Source organism: Eptatretus burgeri, chromosome 7 (assembly GCF_056783735.1).
Source record: "Eptatretus burgeri isolate ZD-2024b chromosome 7, Ebu_testis_v1, whole genome shotgun sequence".
Taxonomy (NCBI): domain Eukaryota; kingdom Metazoa; phylum Chordata; class Myxini; order Myxiniformes; family Myxinidae; genus Eptatretus; species Eptatretus burgeri.
The window spans coordinates 54,336,017-54,355,850 of record NC_140967.1 but is presented as its reverse complement, the minus strand read 5'-3'; the positions used below and the strand labels follow the sequence as shown (position 1 = coordinate 54,355,850).

General features: G+C 41.5%; 1 protein-coding gene across 1 annotated transcript in view; it reads left to right on the top strand.

Moving 5' to 3' along the window:
- Nucleotides 1–19,834, top strand: part of LOC147023286 (glia-derived nexin-like) — a 33,000-nt gene that overhangs the window by 8,114 nt on the left and 5,052 nt on the right. Inside the window, exons 2-7 of the mRNA XM_085888524.1 lie at nucleotides 10,181–10,448; nucleotides 10,703–10,936; nucleotides 11,355–11,555; nucleotides 11,741–11,933; nucleotides 17,902–18,002; nucleotides 18,632–18,721. Of these exons, the coding sequence (XP_085744650.1) occupies nucleotides 10,232–10,448; nucleotides 10,703–10,936; nucleotides 11,355–11,555; nucleotides 11,741–11,933; nucleotides 17,902–18,002; nucleotides 18,632–18,721 (1,036 nt within the window). The 5' untranslated portion in view covers nucleotides 10,181–10,231. The remainder of the gene's footprint in view (nucleotides 1–10,180; nucleotides 10,449–10,702; nucleotides 10,937–11,354; nucleotides 11,556–11,740; nucleotides 11,934–17,901; nucleotides 18,003–18,631; nucleotides 18,722–19,834) is intronic.

Sequence of the window (19,834 nt, the reverse complement as noted above, 5' to 3'; positions counted from 1 at the left end):
AATCGATTCGTCCTTTCCACACACCCAACCTGTCCACCGAGTTTCGGCCCAATCCGTCCACAACCTTTTGAGATATCCTGCAAACAAACAAACAGACAGAGGGGTGAAAACCATGACCTCGTTCACCTTCGGTGGTGGAGGTAATAATCAGAATCGCTACAATTTAACACAGATGGAGGTCAGTTCACTTTGTGTGTGATTTTGAAGGTGATTGGTTACACCTGAGCTAACTTACAATTGCTATTATATGGGGGGGGGGGGTAGATACTTATCCAACCAAGACATTCTAGTTTTATATTTTTCGGGAATCTGTGGAACTTGTTTTTCAGTTGGAAGTTGTGGGTTACGATGTGTAAATTAAGGTAGAAAAAAAAAAAGTCTGATTTTATGCAATTTAATTCCAGGATGTAAGGTAACAAAGGTCGAAAATTTTGAAAAGGGGGTGTGGACTTTCTATTGGTACTGTATAATGTTATTTCAACCCACTCACTCACTCACTGATATTAAAGATCGGTACCTTCCCGGTGATGAAGTAAGCTGAAATTTTGCGTGCCAATGGACATCGAAGCCGATACATCGCAAAAAGCCGATCACAGAACCATTTGAAAGCGTTTGTGAATGAAAACATAAATACACTAAAAGGGCACTGGGTAAAGCGCATTCCTCCGCCACGCAATGCCTGATCAATGAGAGCATATCGGGTCCATTACATTTTTGAAATATCATGCTATACTAGTACTCTCTCTCTCTCTCAATGGTGAAGAATCACTTAAAAATTCCAGTAGTCGGATCCGGATCCGGATGTTCACCAAAATCGAATCAATTCTTCCTTTTCAAATCAAGCACACATATACACACACACACACACACACACACACACACACACACACACACACACACACACACACACACACACGGATACTTTGAGACCTGGGAGGGCTCCGTTCCTCTTTCTAGAACCCACATCTGAAGATAACACACACACACACTCGCACACACATACACACACACACACACACACACACACACACACACACACACACACACACACACACACACACACACACACACACGGATACTTTGAGACCCGGGAGGGCTCCGTTCCTCTTTCTAGAACCCACATCTGAAGATAACACACACACACACACACACACACACACACACACACACACACACACACACACACACACACACACACACACACACACACACACACACACACACACACACACCGGTGCCAAATGCCATTGTGGTAATAGCGAACGAAGTGGGCTTAATACTTAACGCGTGCACGTGAGAGAGTAGGAAACAACAACAACAACAACAACACATACCCCTGGCTATTTGGAATCCGTGTCGTTAGCTATGACCTTTTGCTTCCGGTTGTTTTTAAACACTGCGCGGTGTATAAACACGATTGGGTTTTATTTCTATCTTGTGAATATTACTTAACGAGTGCACATGAGAGAATAGGAAACAACAAAAACAACACAATACCCTGCCAATTGTGAATCTGTGTTGTTGGCTATGACCCTTTTGCTTCCGTTTTTGTTTTGTTTCTGGTTTTTTTTTTTTGTTTCCGGTTTTTGTCATGGGGAATGATGCATGCCGGGAGATCATGACCGGAAGTGTTTATTTATTTATTCAATTTTTTTTTTCCCAAAGTGAATTTTATACTTCTGAAAGTGATTTTTTTTTTCATGACAGGAAGTGTTTATTTAGTATTTAACATTACCTGGAGTGATTTTGAAACCCTTTCCGGAACTTATAATTTCTTTTATTCTTGACCAGAAGTGATTGTTTATTTATTTATTTATTCAATTATTTTTTTTCCCAAAGTTAATTTTAATAAAGATATCTCCCGCATCATCAAAAAATAATTTTAAATCATGATTTACATTATTTGATCGCTGATCCCAAATCCAGACCGAAGTAACCGGAAATTGCGTCAAAATTATCAGCTGTGCGGCGCGTACATGTACCACGGTATAGTTGACAAGTATACAGTTGTGAACACGTTATAGGTAATGTCAGAAGCGAATGTAAGAAGACTTCTACGTTCACTTCTAGGCTTTGCCTATTCCATATTACAGTTTACATACATACACGCAAGTGCAAATGTACACGCATATCAAGTAAATATAAACTACAACCGCAGTTACCTTCAAACAACGTTCTTTGAAGGAGGATTTAAAGTGGGTAACTAGCAAAATTCAATCAAAAAATGTATCAAGCCACAGAAAAAATGTCGATCTATACTCTGCCTTCACAGCTTGAACAAACATGGTGAGAACACCGAGTTGGATGGACCTTATTGTTTTTTTTATATGTATCGATGTCGAAGTGAAAGTTGGATTACAAAAAGAGATTGCACAAAAAGGTTAAACAAAGCGATGTCCTGTAAAAACAAAATTGCACATTTTCAATGGATGGAGACACCTCCTGAGGTACCCACCGCATGGCACCGCGGGACCCAACAAAGTGGGAAATGTACGATATGAGATTGAAATTGTGAGATTTAAAGCACGGTTACATTTTCCTGAAACGAACAACCAATTGGCTTGGAGAGCACTCGCCAAGTGGCTTAAGCACTCAAGCAAGCACTCCAATGAAACCGTTAATAAGAAACTGCTCCCTTGGCACGCATTTGGCAATCACCGAACTGTCATATTAAACATACACTAACGCCAAAATACCCCGGACAGTGAGGTGGCCGAGGATCACCTGATGAGGGATATAATTAAATAAGGCCATTAATTATCTTCAAAAGGGGTGTTTTAATTAACCCAAACATACAATTTTCACTCGCACTTCCTTGGAGTTTTCTCGGAATGCATGCAAAGTTTGAGGCTGCTTGGTTTTATAGTTTTGGAGTTATGGAGGAGACACACACACACACATGCTCACTCACACATTGCCTTTTATTAGTATAGATATGATTTGTGTTCATGCTTTTGTAATTTTATCATAACAGATCTTTTTTGATGGGTTGAGTTAAGTGATATGACCTTTATGAGGTAGTGCTTATGATACAATTCAGGCAAAGACGAACAGCCTCAGGTTCAGTCAGATGAGTTCATTGTTTTGTTGTTTTTTTTTTTGCAATCCAATATACGTCAAGTCGGATGATGAACAATGGTCTACTGATGTGAAGGGTTGGTTGATACGTGTGGTTTCACCCATCAACTTAAGAGGAACAAGGTTTTGTCGTAACGTCAGAGTTGGCATAATGTCCTTCCTCATGATTGTTGTGTAAATGTTCTTCCAGAAGCATTTGCCAATTGTAAAACTGCACCACAACACCAGTTATTAAACAATTATTTGTGCAGAAGACAGTTATGGGTCATTCCGTGCCAACATTCACCGAAGGGTCCCCAGGTCACCTCCTCAGATTTTGCTGGAAAAATTCTTAAATGTAGATCTATATGGCTCTACCCACCATGCAAATGATTAGCTTTCAATTCCTCATAGTTTAAAAAATATCTATCTCTAGAGACCTTTGAAATTTGGCCCAAAAATGCCAAATGTGAAAAACGCATTTTTTTCCAACTTCAATGGCTTATAATTTTATAATGGATATAACTAGAAAGCTAATATAGTAAATATTTACTAATTGGCATCCAAAATTTTCAATTATGGCATCAGATAGCTTCTGGGATGCATATTTTTCACTCTATAGGAAGCTAAAAATGGCTTTTTGGCCAAAACGAGCTAAAATAAGGTGAACCTTTAGGAGCCCTCCTGAAAATATGGAACAACTTAGAATTTTTTCCTCATGAAACAGTGATTATAGGGTCATTATCTATCCATTGATACAGTTTTGCTGGGATAATACAGTTAGGTGATGAATTATAAAAGTTTTAACATAAGCCCCTTGCCTCCGAGGGCTCTAAAATGGACCAATTTTGTCCCCTGGTTTGACCATGTGGCGAGGGGTTTAGGATCTTCATTTTTTTTTTCTAAAGATTGCCTCATATAAGATGTGTCTACTGACCAAATAATTTTATCTAACGCCCATGGCTTCATAGTAAAATAAATTTTTATTTACATGCACGTTTTTTATAATTATTCACTTTTCATATTCAGAAGTTTATAAATCTTAAATGGAGCTATCCAGGAAAGAGTTACTGCAGATTTTTATAAACTGGAATACAAAATTTCAGATTGTGGCATCAGAATGTCTCGAGAAAGCACATACTCCTAGTTTTAGGAAGCCAAATATGGCAATTTGGTCCACTTGGTACAAAACAAGGTGAACTTGCAGGGGTGCACATGAGGCTAAATTATGCTTCTTATTAGACATTAGTGATAAGGATGTTATTTATTCATAAATACATACTAATGATTACTTTTGGAAGTGATTGTAAATTATAAACAAGTCTGAAGACGACGATGGTTCACGAGCGGTATTTGACGATGCAGATTGTTTCAGAAGTCAAGGATGAGTCAATGTGATAATGTTTGACCAAGTTATAAAAATGATCAACATGATGTGGTACGAGTGACAGGTTATTAGCTGCAAAATGTTGAAAACCCGGTTTCGTTCAACAACTTTCAAAATTTGACCTTTGCATAACCTTTAAAGGTCACAAAACAATGTTGTGGACATTAAAATAAGGAAAGAGGATACGTGATATAGCTTATTGGACTAAGTTCGTCGAAGAAGGTCGAAAACCCGGTTCGATTCCCACAACTTTGAAAATTTGACCTTTGTGACCTTTAAAGGTCAAGGATTATGACCTTTGGTGCAAATTTCCTCTGGAACATTCCAGGAACAATATAACGTCATATAGGCTATATGGCATTTCGCACTCGTCGGATTATCCATATTTTGATGAAATCAGCGTAAAAACAAACTTTGAAGGGGGCACCACTGGCAAGGTGTTTGAGAGAGCAAAATTGTTTCAAGACTTTAGGTGGGGAATGACCAAGATTATGCATAAAAATATTGTCATCCTAGCTCTCAAAGTTTGGGCGGTCGTATGATTTTTGTAAAAATTCGAAATTTTCTAAGTTCGTGACCTTGTGGCCTTGACCTTGGGACGAAAATGAAAAATCGAGCTCCGTGGGGCTATGCAGGTGCCATTGGGCTAACCAAATACCGAAACCACTGCCAGATTCGACAAACCCCTCGGAGAAGATGGATTTTTATGTCAAAATCGCAATTTTCTAAGTTCGTGACCTTGTGGCCTTGACCTTGGGACGAAAATGAAAAATCAAGCTCTGTGGGGCTATGCAGGTGCCATTGGACTAACCAAATACCGAAACCCTGCCAGATTCGACAAACCCCTCTGAGAAGAAAAAATTTTACGTCAAAATTCGCAATTTTTGAAGTTCGTGACCTTGTGACCTTGACCTTGGGACGAAAATGAAAAATCGAGCTCCATGGGGCTATGCAGGTGCCATTAGGCTAACCAAATACCGAAACCCCTGACAGATTCGACAAACCCCTCTGAGAAGAAAAAATTTTACGTCAAAATTCGCAATTTTTGAAGTTCGTGACCTTGTGACCTTGACCTTGGGACGAAAATGAAAAATCGAGCTCCATGGGGCTATGCAGGTGCCATTAGGCTAACCAAATACCGAAACCCCTGACAGATTCGACAAACTCCTTAGGAGAAGATGCAAATTGAAATCGGCTACCCCCTAAAAACACACGTTTTTTGGGCGTGGCTCTGCCCATAATGGGCGCACCATACCCATTTTCAGGAAAACACAATGAGATCATGATATAAACCTCCCACCAAAATTGTCAGGATCGCATCAAAACCCACGGAGCTATGCTCGGGACAGACATACAGACAGCCAGACATACATACAGCCAGACATACATACAGCCAGACATACATACAGCCAGACATACATACATACAGCCAGACATACATACATACAGCCAGACATACATACATACAGCCAGACATACATACATACAGCCAGACATACAGCCAGACATACAGCCAGACATACAGCCAGACATACAGCCAGACATACAGCCAGACATACAGCCAGACATACAGCCAGACATACAGCCAGACATACAGCCAGACATACAGCCAGACATACAGCCAGACATACAGCCAGCCAGACGTACAGCCAGACAGCCAGACACACAACAATAACGAATATAGTGGTCACTTATTTTTTTTTCGTGAAAATATTTTTTCGTGAACCAATTAGAACAAATTTGATTAGTTGCGTAGCAGCTTTTTTATTTACAGATATACAGAGACGATGAATATTAGTAATTTTTAAGTAATTTCTGATCTCCATGAAATCAATTCTTGTGACTTCTTCTCCAAAGCAGCAACTTGTTTTAGCCCAACCTTCCTTGTATAATAGGTCTTGTGACGCGCCTGGTCTAATTTGGTTCCAACAGTGCGCATCTACTTGTCAAACTTGTGCTACTGGGCCCAGGTTTTTCTGCATCCATTTCCTTTGTTTCCTCCTCTCCTTTGTTCTCCAAACAGACAGACAGGTTGACTGTGCTGCTCCTAGTGTTGTGACAGACCATTACTCCATCTCGTGGTGTATGTCATAAGTAATGACTTCAAATAGAGAACTGTAGGACATGTTTTTTTGAATTAAAACCCAAGCATATGTTTGGATTATGATTACAAGAATTTATTTTTGAATAAAAAATGTACTTATAATTATTAATTTATGAGAAGAATAATCTAAGTTGTTACATAACCTCAGTTAATGCTCCCTGCATATTCACCATTTTTGGTCAAAGTGGCATTTTCAACTTCCTACAGATAGAAACATATGCATTTATCAGGCATTCTGATAACAGATCCTTAAATTTCCTATGCCAGTTTATAAATATCTGCAGTATCACTTTGCTAGATTGTTCAGTTTCAGATTTATAAGCTCATGAATATGAAAAAAGTGAATAATTATAAAAAACGTGCATGTAAATAAAAATTTATTTTAATATGAAGCCATGGGCGTTAGATAAAATTATTCGGTCAGTAGACACATCTTATATGAGGAAATCTTTAGAAAAAAAATTAAGATCCTAAACCCCCAGCCACATAGTCAAACCAGGGGACAAAATTGGTCCATTTTAGAGCCCTCGGAGGCAAAGGTTTATGGTACAACTTTTATAATGCATCACCTAACTGTATTATCCCAGCAAAAATGTATCTATGGATAGATAATGACCCTATAATCACTGTGTTATGAGGAAAAAATTATAACTTGTTCCATATTTTCAGGCGGGCTACTATAGTTTCACCTTATTTTAGCTCGTTTTGGCCCAAAAGCAATTTTTAGCTTCTTATAGAGTAAGAAATATGCATCCCAGAGGCTATCTGATGCCATAATTGAAAAATTTGGATGCCAATTAGTAAATATTTGCAATATTAACTTTCTAGAGTCCATTATAAAATTATAAGCCCCTGAAGTTGAAAAAAAAAATGCCTTTTTCACATTTGGCATTTTTAGGGCCAAATTTCAAAGGTGTCTTGAGATAGATATTTTTTAAACTATGAGGAATTGAAAGCTAATCTTTTGCATGGTGGGTAGAGCCATATAGATCTACATTTAAGAATTTTTTCCAGCAAAATCTGAGGAGGTGACCTGGGAGGTTTTTGAAATTTAGGTGAGTTGTCACGGAATGACCCTTATGGGTCAGTGGCCAATTGCTCGTAGTATATAATGTCGAAGATGGGCAGGGATGGTTCAGAGGCTTTCATTTGGCCTTGAACTATCTAGTCTGGGTAAAATCCTCGGCCTGACAATAAACCATTGGATTAAGGCTTCGAAGGTAGCGTTGCCTCAATGAGTGTACCATCCCTCTTAGCTGTTGACTTATCTTCCGGGCGTAAGCTGATGGACATGAAAGATCCCATGGTCTCCTTTCTTTCCTTTTCTTTCTTTCTTTTGTTCCAGGGGTTTTTCGCTTCATAAATGCAGAGTTTGCTTGTGTTGTGGGAGGTTGTACTTCAGAATGTCTTTCTTCAATGGCTTTCATTCTTTCAGGAGTTTTGCAATTGGACCTCTTGTGTCTGTTGTTGCCCTGCAGCAGCTTGAACTTCCTCAAATGTTGGCATTTGCATTTGAAGAATATTCACAGATATAGTCTCCATTTGTCGGTCTAAAGCTTGAGCAAGACTGTGTTGTTTGGGTAATATGATTCTGCAGATTGAAGATGCATTCCATTGCAGGACTTGACGTATTGAGACAAACTCGTCCCCTCTTATCGTGTTAGTTGCTCCTTCTGAAACTTCTCAAACAACTCCTTCGGAATGACCTTATCTCAGGTGATAAGCTTCAGATCACAACATCCTTGAATAAGTCTACAGCTTCCAGCACAGGGCTCCTCACCATCTTCAGCTGAGAATTCCATGTTTTTTGTTTTTTTAATGGTGGTTGGGGGGGAGGGGTTCATGGATAGGAGGATCTTGCCAAACCTTTCTTTACTTTGAGCTTTTCTTTGGGTCATGAGAAAGAGGTGGGCTGCCTTAACATGCATGGTTCGTGGGTTGCTTTTGTGAGAGAATCAAGTTACTGTAATGTTAGGCCATCTTTGATCCACTGGTGCAAGAAATAGACGTGCAAAATGATCAATTTTGGGACACTTGGACTTCTATGGGATCCTCTTGCTTATCATCATTACTTGCTCTTCGTCTTACTCTTAATCATCCTTTTTACCTCCACCACTGAAGGTGGATGGGAGGGTTATGTTTTCACCCCTGTGTGGTCTGTCTGTCTTTTGTCTTTGTTTGTGAACAGGATTTCTCAAAAAGTTTTGGACAGATTGAGACGAAATTTGCTGGAGTGCTTGGTTATGTGAAACAGACTAATTCACTAAATGATTAGATTTTGGTGAAGATCCGGGTCTGAGAATTTTTTTAAGTGATTCTTCACCATTGAGTGATAGAGCCAAAACAATATATAGCTTAATATCTGAAAAAGTTGCGGAGGACGGATTTGGATAAAACATGGTGGATGAGTGGGTTCGGTGATGAGAACAAGCCGATTTAAATTTTGGTTCAGGTCTGAATCCAGATCCCGCTTATCAGTGGGATACAAACCGTAAACTAATCAGCCTGGTGGAGGTATGCACTCTAACGAGTGCCCTTCTTGTTCTGCTTGCAAAAGCCTGGCAAACTAAATATTTTCCATGTTAGAAGCACCTTCAGTTACAGCTCAACATGAAGGAAGTGATGTTGTAAGACCCAGTTACGTCATCATATTTGCCAAGCATTCCTTCAGCGGTGTAGTGACCATTTAAATGTGAACAAGCAAGAAATGCAGACATAATATCTCTGGCCATGTATCATGAAACCAAATGTCAACGCAATGTGGCCATTCATTCTCTTGCTCCTCCAGATAACGAGGATTACCATACATGTCTTTACAGCTTGGAGTTCTTTCATTGTATTCTGAACTTGGAACATAGCTTTCTGGCTGCTGTTGCTGAATGTATTTGTCAGACAATCGTGTTTATGATGGTTCAAGCAAAGATTTGAGCGATCATAAGCCATCGTTTGCAACATTTCCAACTGGCTGGTCATCTCTGTAGAGTAATTCCTTCAGAGATTGCTTTCTGATTTGAATGATTTTTGTCAACCTTTGCCAATGCAATGGGAAGAGTCAGCCATTGATGTTGGAGTTGGTGGTGTGAGTTCTTTGTCACCTTTTAGGTTGGTTACAATGTTGGATGTGACTGCTTTTAGTCTTAGTACCATATCTTGCTTTGATTCTTCTGACAATCCCTAAAAATATTCATCCTTAGAGATGTCAAACTATTAAATTAGACAATTGTGAGCTTGCTATCCCACCTCCCCGACGCAATAACAAGTTGTTTTATAGCCGAGCTTGTTGGGTTTCTGGTTTGAATAATTAATGGAATTTGTGATTTGAATATAATTACCTCCTCCTTGGAAGGAGACAAGTCTATGTTAGCTGGAATATCGTACTCGGGTTAACCTTATATTGCGAACACAACAATTAGTTATTTGAGCTGATGCAATGCTCCGTTATCTCGTGAATTCCTTGCTAATTTACTTGCTTTCATTGCTTACACCGAGTGTGCCGTCGTGCAATCCAGCAGTGAAAATTGCAAATGACCAAATGCCATTGGCTCTGATCAAGTTCTGATTCGCATGTAATGGGGTAGCTTGTTGAAAACTGGCACCTTAACCATGACACTCGTGTGCTCCCTTCATGCCAGGCGAGATCGAGTCGCAGCAGACAGAACCCCCCCAGTGTGCTCGTCATCACGATGCTTGGATTTGCTCCACTTTTTGTGCTGCTGTCTGCCACGACGATCGCGTCCCAAAGCCGTGACTTGTCTCTGGGGTTGTCGCTGCTGTATGGTGAAGAGGAAAATGTGGTCCTTTCTCCAATGGGTGTGGCTACAACACTGGCGCTTGTGCAGAGTGGGGCACGTGGTGAGACAGGGCGGCAACTCGAAGCTGTACTTGGTTACAGCATGCAGAGTAAGTGATTACACAAAGGACAGATTACCATGCGTCTGTCTTGTTATCTCATTGATATGCTGTTTGTAATGCCAAGTTTGTGCAATTATTATTTTTAGGCTTATAAGTCTCATAAACATTATTTAAAAAAAAAACAAAAAAAACCCATTTATACGATAGTCATGTGTCGTTGTCAATATTTACTGAGTTTTTGTTCCTTGAAAGCGTCAAGTTAAAAGGACGAAGTTGCAAAATAAGAACTCGTTTTCTTGCAGATCGGACAGTTCGTCTGGCTCTTCGAAAAGTCCTCCGAAAGCTTGCAGTGCCAACTGAACAAGCACCATTAAGTTTTGCCATTGCCATGTTCCTGCAAGACGACTTCAACATTACACAGCGGTTTGAATCTGTGACTCGGAAAATCTTTAACTCCGTGCCTTTAACTGTGGACTTTGGCAAGCCGCAGACAGCCGTGGACACCATCAACCACTGGATCAAGGAAAAAACTCAGGGTTTGTACTAGTTTCCCACTCTTAGGCACTGTGTGTAACATAACTGCATGGACAATCTAAAACAGGTCATTGGCCCTCTGTAATACGTTCAGATTGATTGGACTGTTGGTAGACCTCTTTGAGGTCCCAGAGGTGGTGGAGGTATCTCAAAATCAAAGATTGGAATTGTACATTCCTTGGGACTAGAGGTGAAATGACCAGGTTGACAGAAAGTATGAGTGCACAAGACAAAAGGTAAAACAGAGGAGCAGCCTATATTTTAATAGCTGGTCTAACTTAACTTGTGTGGATTTGTGCAAGAGTGTTGTGAATCCATAATGCAAAATAATTTTTCTTCCCTCCACCATTCCAACAACCTGATGTTTTATTTGTAGACAATAAATTGGTTTAAAGTGGTTTTGATCTCAAACTTATGCAGGTCTTGTGGAGGATTTTGCCACAGAGGATCAAATTGATCCAGAGATGACACGTTTGTACCTGGCAAGCGCCGTTTACTTTAAAGGTATCTGGAAAACGCCCTTTTCATCCAAGCGCACACATCTCCAGCCTTTCACAACAGCATCTGGTGAGGAGGTGCAAGTACCCACAATGGTGGTCACAGGAGCGATGCTTCGCCATGGTGAGGCTACTTTTCCCCTTTGCTCTTGCGGGGGCACAAGTTAGCAATGTATTAATTACTGTCTTGTCTGGGCCACTGAGCCACCATAAATGAGCAGAGTCACCGGGGGAGGGGGGTGAGCGGCGGCTTTTTTTTGTTGCTGATAATTTTCCACTCCACCTTTCATGCATTATCTTGCTGTGCAGGGATGTTTCAGGCTGGGCAAGACCTACACTATCGGGTTTTACAACTTCCATACAAGGATGATATAGCAAGTATGATCGTCGTTCTTCCGGTTTCTGGATCACTGGACACGTTACAGCCTCTAATCGTGAATGCCACTCCACATAATTGGATCCATGATTTACAAGCTGAACTTCTCACGGTGTCACTTCCCAGGCAAGCTGTGCTGCCGTTATTTTAATCTGCCATGCCTCTCACCTCTGACGTGTACCCATGAATTATAAAACCAAGAGTTGTTGCAGTTTCTTTTATCGTCGGCGTCATTTGCTCATTAATTTGTTTGCTCATTAAATAAATAAATAAATAAATGATTGAATACTTTTTGTTGATGATTATAATTGTACATTAACAGGGTTAATTTATTTATTTATTTATTTGTTTATTTGCATCTTTTTATATTTCTGTGATTCGACAAGAAATCCTTTCCTGAACATTCTACTTGATTCAATGAAAAATTGGCTTACATTCTAAACAAAAGGGATCAAGATATCCAATCGTGTTTGTTGTCTATCTGGAGGAGCATAACTGTGAGAGAGAGCGATTGGAGCGCTGCAGTTTAGTTGTTTTTTACAAATTGCTCATACAGACATGGGTACTATTTTAAAACCAAGAACAGAGGCACCATAAATGGCTTTTGTTTTGAGACTTGTGAGAACCAATAAACTCTCCAATAAATCCTCTCTCCCCATCTCCTCCCTCTCTCCCCCCTCTCACTCTGCCTTCTCCCCCTCTCCTTCCTCTCTTCCCCCTCTCCCTCTCCCCATCTCCTTTCTCTCTCTCTCTCTCTCTCTCTCTCTCTCTCTCTCTCTCTCTCTCTCTCTCTCTCTCTCTCTCTCTCTCTCTCTCTCTCTCTCTCTCTCTCTCTCTCTCTCTCTCTCTCTCTCTCTCTCTCTCTCTCTCTCTCTCTCTCTCTCTCTCTCTCTCTCTCTCTCTCTCTCTCTTTCTCTGTCTCTCTCTCTGTCTCTCCCTCTCTCTCTCTCTCTCTCTCTCTCTCTCTCTCTCTCTCTCTCTCTCTCTCTCTCTCTCTGTGTCTCTCTCTGTCTCTCTCTCTCCAAATGGACCTTTGAATTTAATCCAAACTGTTCAACACTTTATGCCACTTAAGTGGCAGGTCCCAGACAGCTGTGATTTGTTGCTCACATCCTCCATCGAATGTCATGAAACCTGCAGCTTGCTAAGCATGTACAAACTCCAAGATGTTCGCAGAACTCCTGGTCACGATCTTGCAAAGCAAAACGTGGTGCCATTTCCATTTTTATCTGTACGCTCAAAATAAAAAGAAGACCCCTTATTGCAAGAACTGGTGTTTTTGGTCGACTGTAAAAAAGACGTCTGATGGTACTTGGTTAAAAAAAAACAACAACAACAATGTGCTCGATGCATTTTTACCTCTGCTACAGAAGGTGGATGTAGGTTGTTTTCATCCATCTGTTTGTTTCTCTGTCTGTGAGCAGGATATCTCAAAAAGTTATGCATGGATTTGGATGAAACTTGGTGGATAGGTTGGGTGTTTGTGCTGAGGATGAATCGATTTGCTTTTGGTGAAGATCCGGACACGATAATTTTGAATTGATTCTTCACCATTGAATGGATGAGTTGGGTAGGTGACAAGAACAAGCCAATTCGATTTTGGTTAAGGTCTGGATTCATATCTGGCCGATCAGTGGGATACAAAATGTAAACTGTTCAGCCTGGTGGAGGTACGTGTTCTATCGATTGCTGTTCTGGTTGTACATGTAGTTCCAGACACTTTGTGCTTGTACATTGTACAGTGTGCCTCGTAATAACCACTCTCTCCTGCAGCAAAATATGGTTTTGGTTTTGGTGACTCACTTGCAGTCTGCAATGTCTGTCATTTCCCCACCCTTAATATACCCCTGCATCTGGCAGGGGTCAGTGGTTGAACCACTTGTACTATGCCATGTACACAGCTGTAAATTGCAAGTCAGGGGATGGGGGAGGTTCACTTCATACTGTACCTATGACCTGACCTGGGTTTTTTTTTTTTTGTTTCCATTGTCGAGGCTCATATGAGGGCGAACACACAACACAGCAATACAAGGGGGGGCATGAGACAAGAGGGGTGGGAGAGGAAAGGACAAAACAGTGGGGAACAGACATTAAGATATCTGTGGAAGGGAGAGGGATGGAGTGGGGAACACGGGGTATATAAGATGTACATTACAGGGACTTTCAGGAAGGAAAGCAGGGAATTTGAAGGAGGTGGGTTTGGGGTGGATTAACGGGGATAGAAAAGATCAATGTTTTGGATGGGGGAAGATAGGTGGTGGTGAACAGTTGTTTTGAAGGCCTGGAGGGAAGAATGGGAATGAAGAGAGTGTCGGAGTTAATTCCAAAGGCGGGAAAAAAGAGGAATGAAAGAGTGATGGTGAGCAGTGATTCGTGATTTTGGTAGTTTTACCAGAAGGAGGTTGTTGGCAAACCTTGAGCGCCCTGCAGAAATATATGGTGAGGACAAATTGCAGATGGAGGAGGGGGGGTTGAGACTGGAGAAGAGACGGTAGAAGATAGAAAGACCACTGACCTGCCTGCGGTGAGAGAGTGAGAGTCCAAAAGACTCAGCCTTATCACGGGCGATACAAATGATCCTCAATGCCTTGGTTTCTGAGAAAGGTGAGATGTAGGAGCACCAGCCGAGTGAGGAGAGCAGTACTCCATCAGGCTGCTGACGAAAGCTTTGTCTGTGGTCAGGAGCTCAGGTGGGCCGAGGAATGACTTTTCACGATGGGAGATTCCCAGTCGGCGACTGGCTTTGGAGGCCAGGTTGGAAATGTGGCTTTCCCAGGAAAGGTCATGGCAGATAGTGAGACCCAGAAGCTTGAATGAAAGGACTTCTTCCAGAGGATTGTTGAAAAAGTAGATGGGGGTGGGTGGGGGGAGTTCTAAATGGTACTTTTGGAGAGACATGGTGAGATTGTGAGATTTGTCAGGCTTGAAAGACATGTTGGACCATTTTGTGATTTTATCCAGATCTGCAGTGAGTGATGAAGCTGCGGCTTGCCGGTCTGTGGGATGACAGATGGCATGACAGAGGGTGGAGTCATCAGCAAAGAGATAAAGAGGATTTTCCAGAGTCGTAAAGATCATTGATGAAAACCAGAAAAGAACAGGGCCCAGAACATTGCCTTGAGGAACTCCAGCTTGGACAGGAAGAGGGGATGAAAGAACTCCATTTTGGGCCACGCCTTGGCCCAGACAGGAGAGGAAGTCTGTGAGCCATGAGTGGAGATGGCCTTGGATACCATAGGAAGAGAGCTTGGTGAGCAGGGCAGGGTGCCAGACTGTGTCAAATGATGGAGGGGGAGCATACACCAGAAACAGATTTGATTAGATGCCACCAGGATTTGGAAAAGGGAGAGAGGTTTGAGAGTTCAGACTTGAGATTAGAAAGATGTTTTCTGGCTCTCCTGAGAGTAGAAACACACTTGTTCCGAGCTTTATGGAAGGGTGATTCGTAAGAGAAGGGTATAGAACAGTTTCCCTTTCTTATGGGATGGCCTTTTTCTCTTTACAACACATTCATGCATGTGAGATAGCCTTTTGCTCAATGGAGGCTTTTCGACCCCCTTTTCATCAGGACACATTGGCTTGGAGGTGGACAATTTATTTACACCTTGGACTTGCAGGACATTTCATTAAGGACACACGGGCTTTTCCTCAGCAATTATTCTGGCGGTAAAACACAGCTGTGGATCATTTACCTCACTCAAATATCTCTTTCATTGACGTTCAAGACCCACCTCTTTCATCGATGTTTGACGCCCCATTCATCAGCTCTATGGACGCTGGCTGGCTCTTGTTCGTGTCGAGCTGAACAGAGAGGTGATTGTTGTTGACGTTTTATGAGCGCTTCACATTTTTGCTCAGTAGTTCTGGAAAATGGCTGCTTTCGGCTGTTCGTCCAGCACCACAAACATGGCATCGTTAGCCAGGTCTGTGTTGATATGGGGTTGCATGTTGCAACCATGTGCCAATAGGCAAGGTGGATGTGGCTGAAGTCTGGATGAGGCTCCACCCAGACTGGTCACCTATAAAAAGGATGGGAGGACCACTTTCCTGACAGTTTTGTGGCAGCTGAGTGATGGTTACTTTCAGCTCCAGTCAGTTGCAAGTCAGTTGGTGAGTTTGGTGACAACTTGTTACAGCGTCTGACAGCTTCTTGCAGCTGTCCGTTGGTTGTGGCTCCTGATGGTGGGTGACGGTTGGACCGTTCCTGCTGGTTCTGCTTGTACCTGATTATTAGCGTCCCTGGTTTCTGGAGGTGATCACTTGATGTCGATTGGTGTTCGAGCCTGTTTGCAAGTGAGTGCACGGCAAGGCAAGGTGCTGGCATAGGACCAACACACGCTCACGTTTTGGGACATTTTATTTGACGCATGACGACTTCTGCCTTTGTAAGCCGAGACCGGATTTCTCTCACCCCTGAATGATCTGCTGGGTACCCTTGTCTTGAGATTGATTGTTAAGAAAGGTGTAGTGATAATCATCTGTCAAGGGCATAGCCAGAGGTCCACAAACGATGAGGCGAAAATAGGTGAACGTTGTTGATGTGACGGTGCGCGTAGCGCAGCGTTGCGAGTGCCAACTGCATGAAGCTATTACGGCGAGGGGTCTGGGGGCTGCTCAAGGCCCCCAGAAGCCAATGCATTTTTGATGCCCAGAAACCTATTCTTGGCTAATTTCAATGCTCAAAATTTTAAAATGTAAATGTTCATTTCAACCACATTAATCATGAAAATATATAATGTAAAAGACTCTCTACAAAAACGTTAATTCAACAGAGCCAAGTGCACGAGCTGGTTCCTCATGAGATCAGTGTACTGGGAGGAGGGTTGTTCAGTCACTGTCAGGGGTGGGGAGGGGGGGGAATTGTCCTACTTAGGTATTGTGATAGGAGTGGAGATAAGAGTATTCAGAGCACTTCCGGGTAGCTTTGATAGTTTACTCCCCAGGGAGCTCAGATGGCCGGAGGGCTCAAGCCAGATCATATTTCAGGAAATGAGCAATGAGGCAACTGCCTCGTCTGCCTCAGCCTGGCTACGCCATTATCTGCTCTTTGTCTATTTTTCTATCAATGTCTGTTGAATTCTTTATTTGTTTGAAATTATTTTGATTGATTTGAATTCATCTATGTACACGACAAAAAATCAAACGTTCTTCAGTTTATTAATTTTTTTTCTTATTAATAAATTCATTGTTGACGTTTCAACCTGTCCGTGCTTGTCCTTTCCTTCCATTGATCCAGCATTGTCCGAACCTCAATAGACTGGGAGGTCGTTTCCAAACTAATTAATCTGTCATAGTCGGCATGCACCAGCGGTAAACGCTCGGCTGTCCAACTTAAGATCTAATCAAGATAAGATTGGTGTACGCCAAGGGCGCGCTCCCCTTCAGGAAGCCACGTGACCTCTAGTTAAACAGCAAATTAGACGGTGGACACTGGAACTCATGGTTAACTGATTGGCGTTCATGATTGTAGCAACCCACCATACCACAAAGGTAATTGTGAGCGGCAGCCCCATGTCCGGCTCTTCCAAGGAGAAAGGAGGATTAACCCCCTCATAGCACACTTGGTACCTGTGGCCGTAACTATATATATATATATATATATATATATATATATATATATATATATATATATATATATATATATATATATATATATATATATATATATATATTAAACCTGCAATCACTGGTCTGTTCTGTGGAAGGCATGTGATGGCACTGGACCAATCGTGTTCGGTGATGTACCTTGGGCTGCATAGTTAACACTCGGCGGCCTCGGTTTCAATTTATACACCCCCCCCCCCCCATAATTTATGCTCATTAGTTTGTGATGGCGAGCTAAAAAGTAGAGCGATCCAGTTATGTATCCTAAGTACAATATTGCTGAGTTTTGTGAACTGTGACGCTTCGTCTAGGAGATAACAAACACTTAGCTCCATTATAGTAGAGATTATTTTTTAACTGCAGAGGATAACCTACCAGTGTCATAAAATTGTGGAGATGAGTTCCAGTGTTTACTTTGTACCAGGATTGGTAAAACTTTCAGTTTTGCAAGAGAATCATTGCCCAACTAGCAAACTAATGTTGTTGCCAGGTTCCGAGTGGAGAGCAATTTGGATTTGAAAGCAGGTCTGAAAACCATCGGGGTGAGAGCCATGTTTGATTATGGAAAAGCTGACCTCTCGCTCATCAGCAGTAAGTTGCACCGTGACATGTTTCTGTAATTGGTTCTGCAAATGAAGGTGGATGGAGGATATGTATTTGTCCCTGTTTTGGTGTTTCGTTTGTCTGTGAACAGGATATCTTAAAAAGTTATGGATGAAACTTGGACAGGTTGGGTATGTGACGAGGATTAATTGATTCGATTTGTTGAAGATCTGGATACTATAAATATTTTAGTGATTCTTCACCATTGAGAAATGGGGCCAAAAACTCTTTAGAGCATGATATTTCAAAAGGTTGTGGACGGATTATGACAAAACTAGGTGGATGAGTTGTGTCGGTGACAAGAACAAGCCGATTAGGTTTTGGTTAGAATCCAGTCTATCAGTGGGATACAAAACGTAAACTGTTCAACATGGCAGAGGTATGCGCTCCACCAAGTGCCGTTGTAGTTACCTGGATGTCGTCGAGGCCTTGCAAATGCCTAATGAATGGGAAGTTTAAAATTGGTCGCAATCTTGGTTGGTGTTACTGTTGCAATTGGGTTAAAATGCTAAAAATATATTTTTATCTCTCAAAGTGGCTTGTTTGTATTTTAACGCAATTGCATCATTTACAGCAAAGATTGTTCTATAATAGGTCTATGTGTGTGTGTGTTGCAGATAATCCTGAACCACTTTTTGTATCAAAAGCATTCCAGCGAGCTGTCGTGGAAGTGAATGAAGATGGTACAGAGGCTGCTGCAGCCACGGGTCTGTAACTATGGATATCTTTTCGCATGTTGTTGACCATGTTTTCAAGTGTTTTTTTTTTGTTTGTTTTTTTTGTTTTCAAGAATATCCATATTTGTAATGGACATGAACTATTACGAGGGGTGTTCAACAAATATGACAAACGAGATACTCACGATGCTTCAAGACGTGACGACGATTTTCATTTTTCAATGTGCAAGTGCATTCAGATAACTAACTGACCAAATAGACAAAGATGGAGTCATCATGAGGAAGCTGGATAGGATACAGGTTTCAGCTGCTCCTCCTCTATCCTCAAACCCAACAATGTGAGGCTTGCAGAAAATTATTTTCAAGATTCACCTCTCCATAGACAACGAAAAAAGAAAGAAATGAGAGATGGAGCACAAGAAGAATCCAGTCACACAACAGACCCACGTGTGTGTGTGTGTGTGTGTGTGTGTGTGTGTGTGTGTGTGTGTGTGTGTGTGTGTGTGTGTGTGTGTGTGTGTGTGTGTGTGTGTGTGTGTGTGTGTGTTAGTGTAGTAGATAGTAGAAAAATCGTGCAAATTATGATACAAGCATCAAATTTGGCATTTCTGTTCTGCCGGGCTTTCTGATCAAATCTGCCTGATTGGCCATTTGAAAATCCAAATTTTGAAAGAAAAAAAAAATTTGAAGTCACAGCTGGCTGAAATTCTTGAAGCGCAAGTGAACATCCCAGACAGAGAACCAAGGGGAGATGCAGTCATCATTGATGGCTCAGCACTTATCAATGCCCTACCTCCACACACTTCAAAGATATTTGATGACTATGCAAAAGAAGACATCATCCCAAAGGTGGAATCCTATGGTGCCAGGTACGAGAGGGTGGACGTAGTGTTTGATATGTACAAGAAGTCAAGTCGGAAGTCCGAGGCACGGTCGAAAAGGGGGCAAGGAATCAGAAGAGTGACAGGAACCAGTAAGACCCAAAGTAACTGGAGAAGCTTTCTTCGAGATGACAGCAACAAGACTGAGCTGTTTCACTTCCTTGCGGAAAAGATTTGTGAAGCACAGACGACAAGCACAGTCATTGTCACAAAAGGAGAAGATGCCATTAGCACCACAAGGAAGTCACTGGATGCTGTGTCT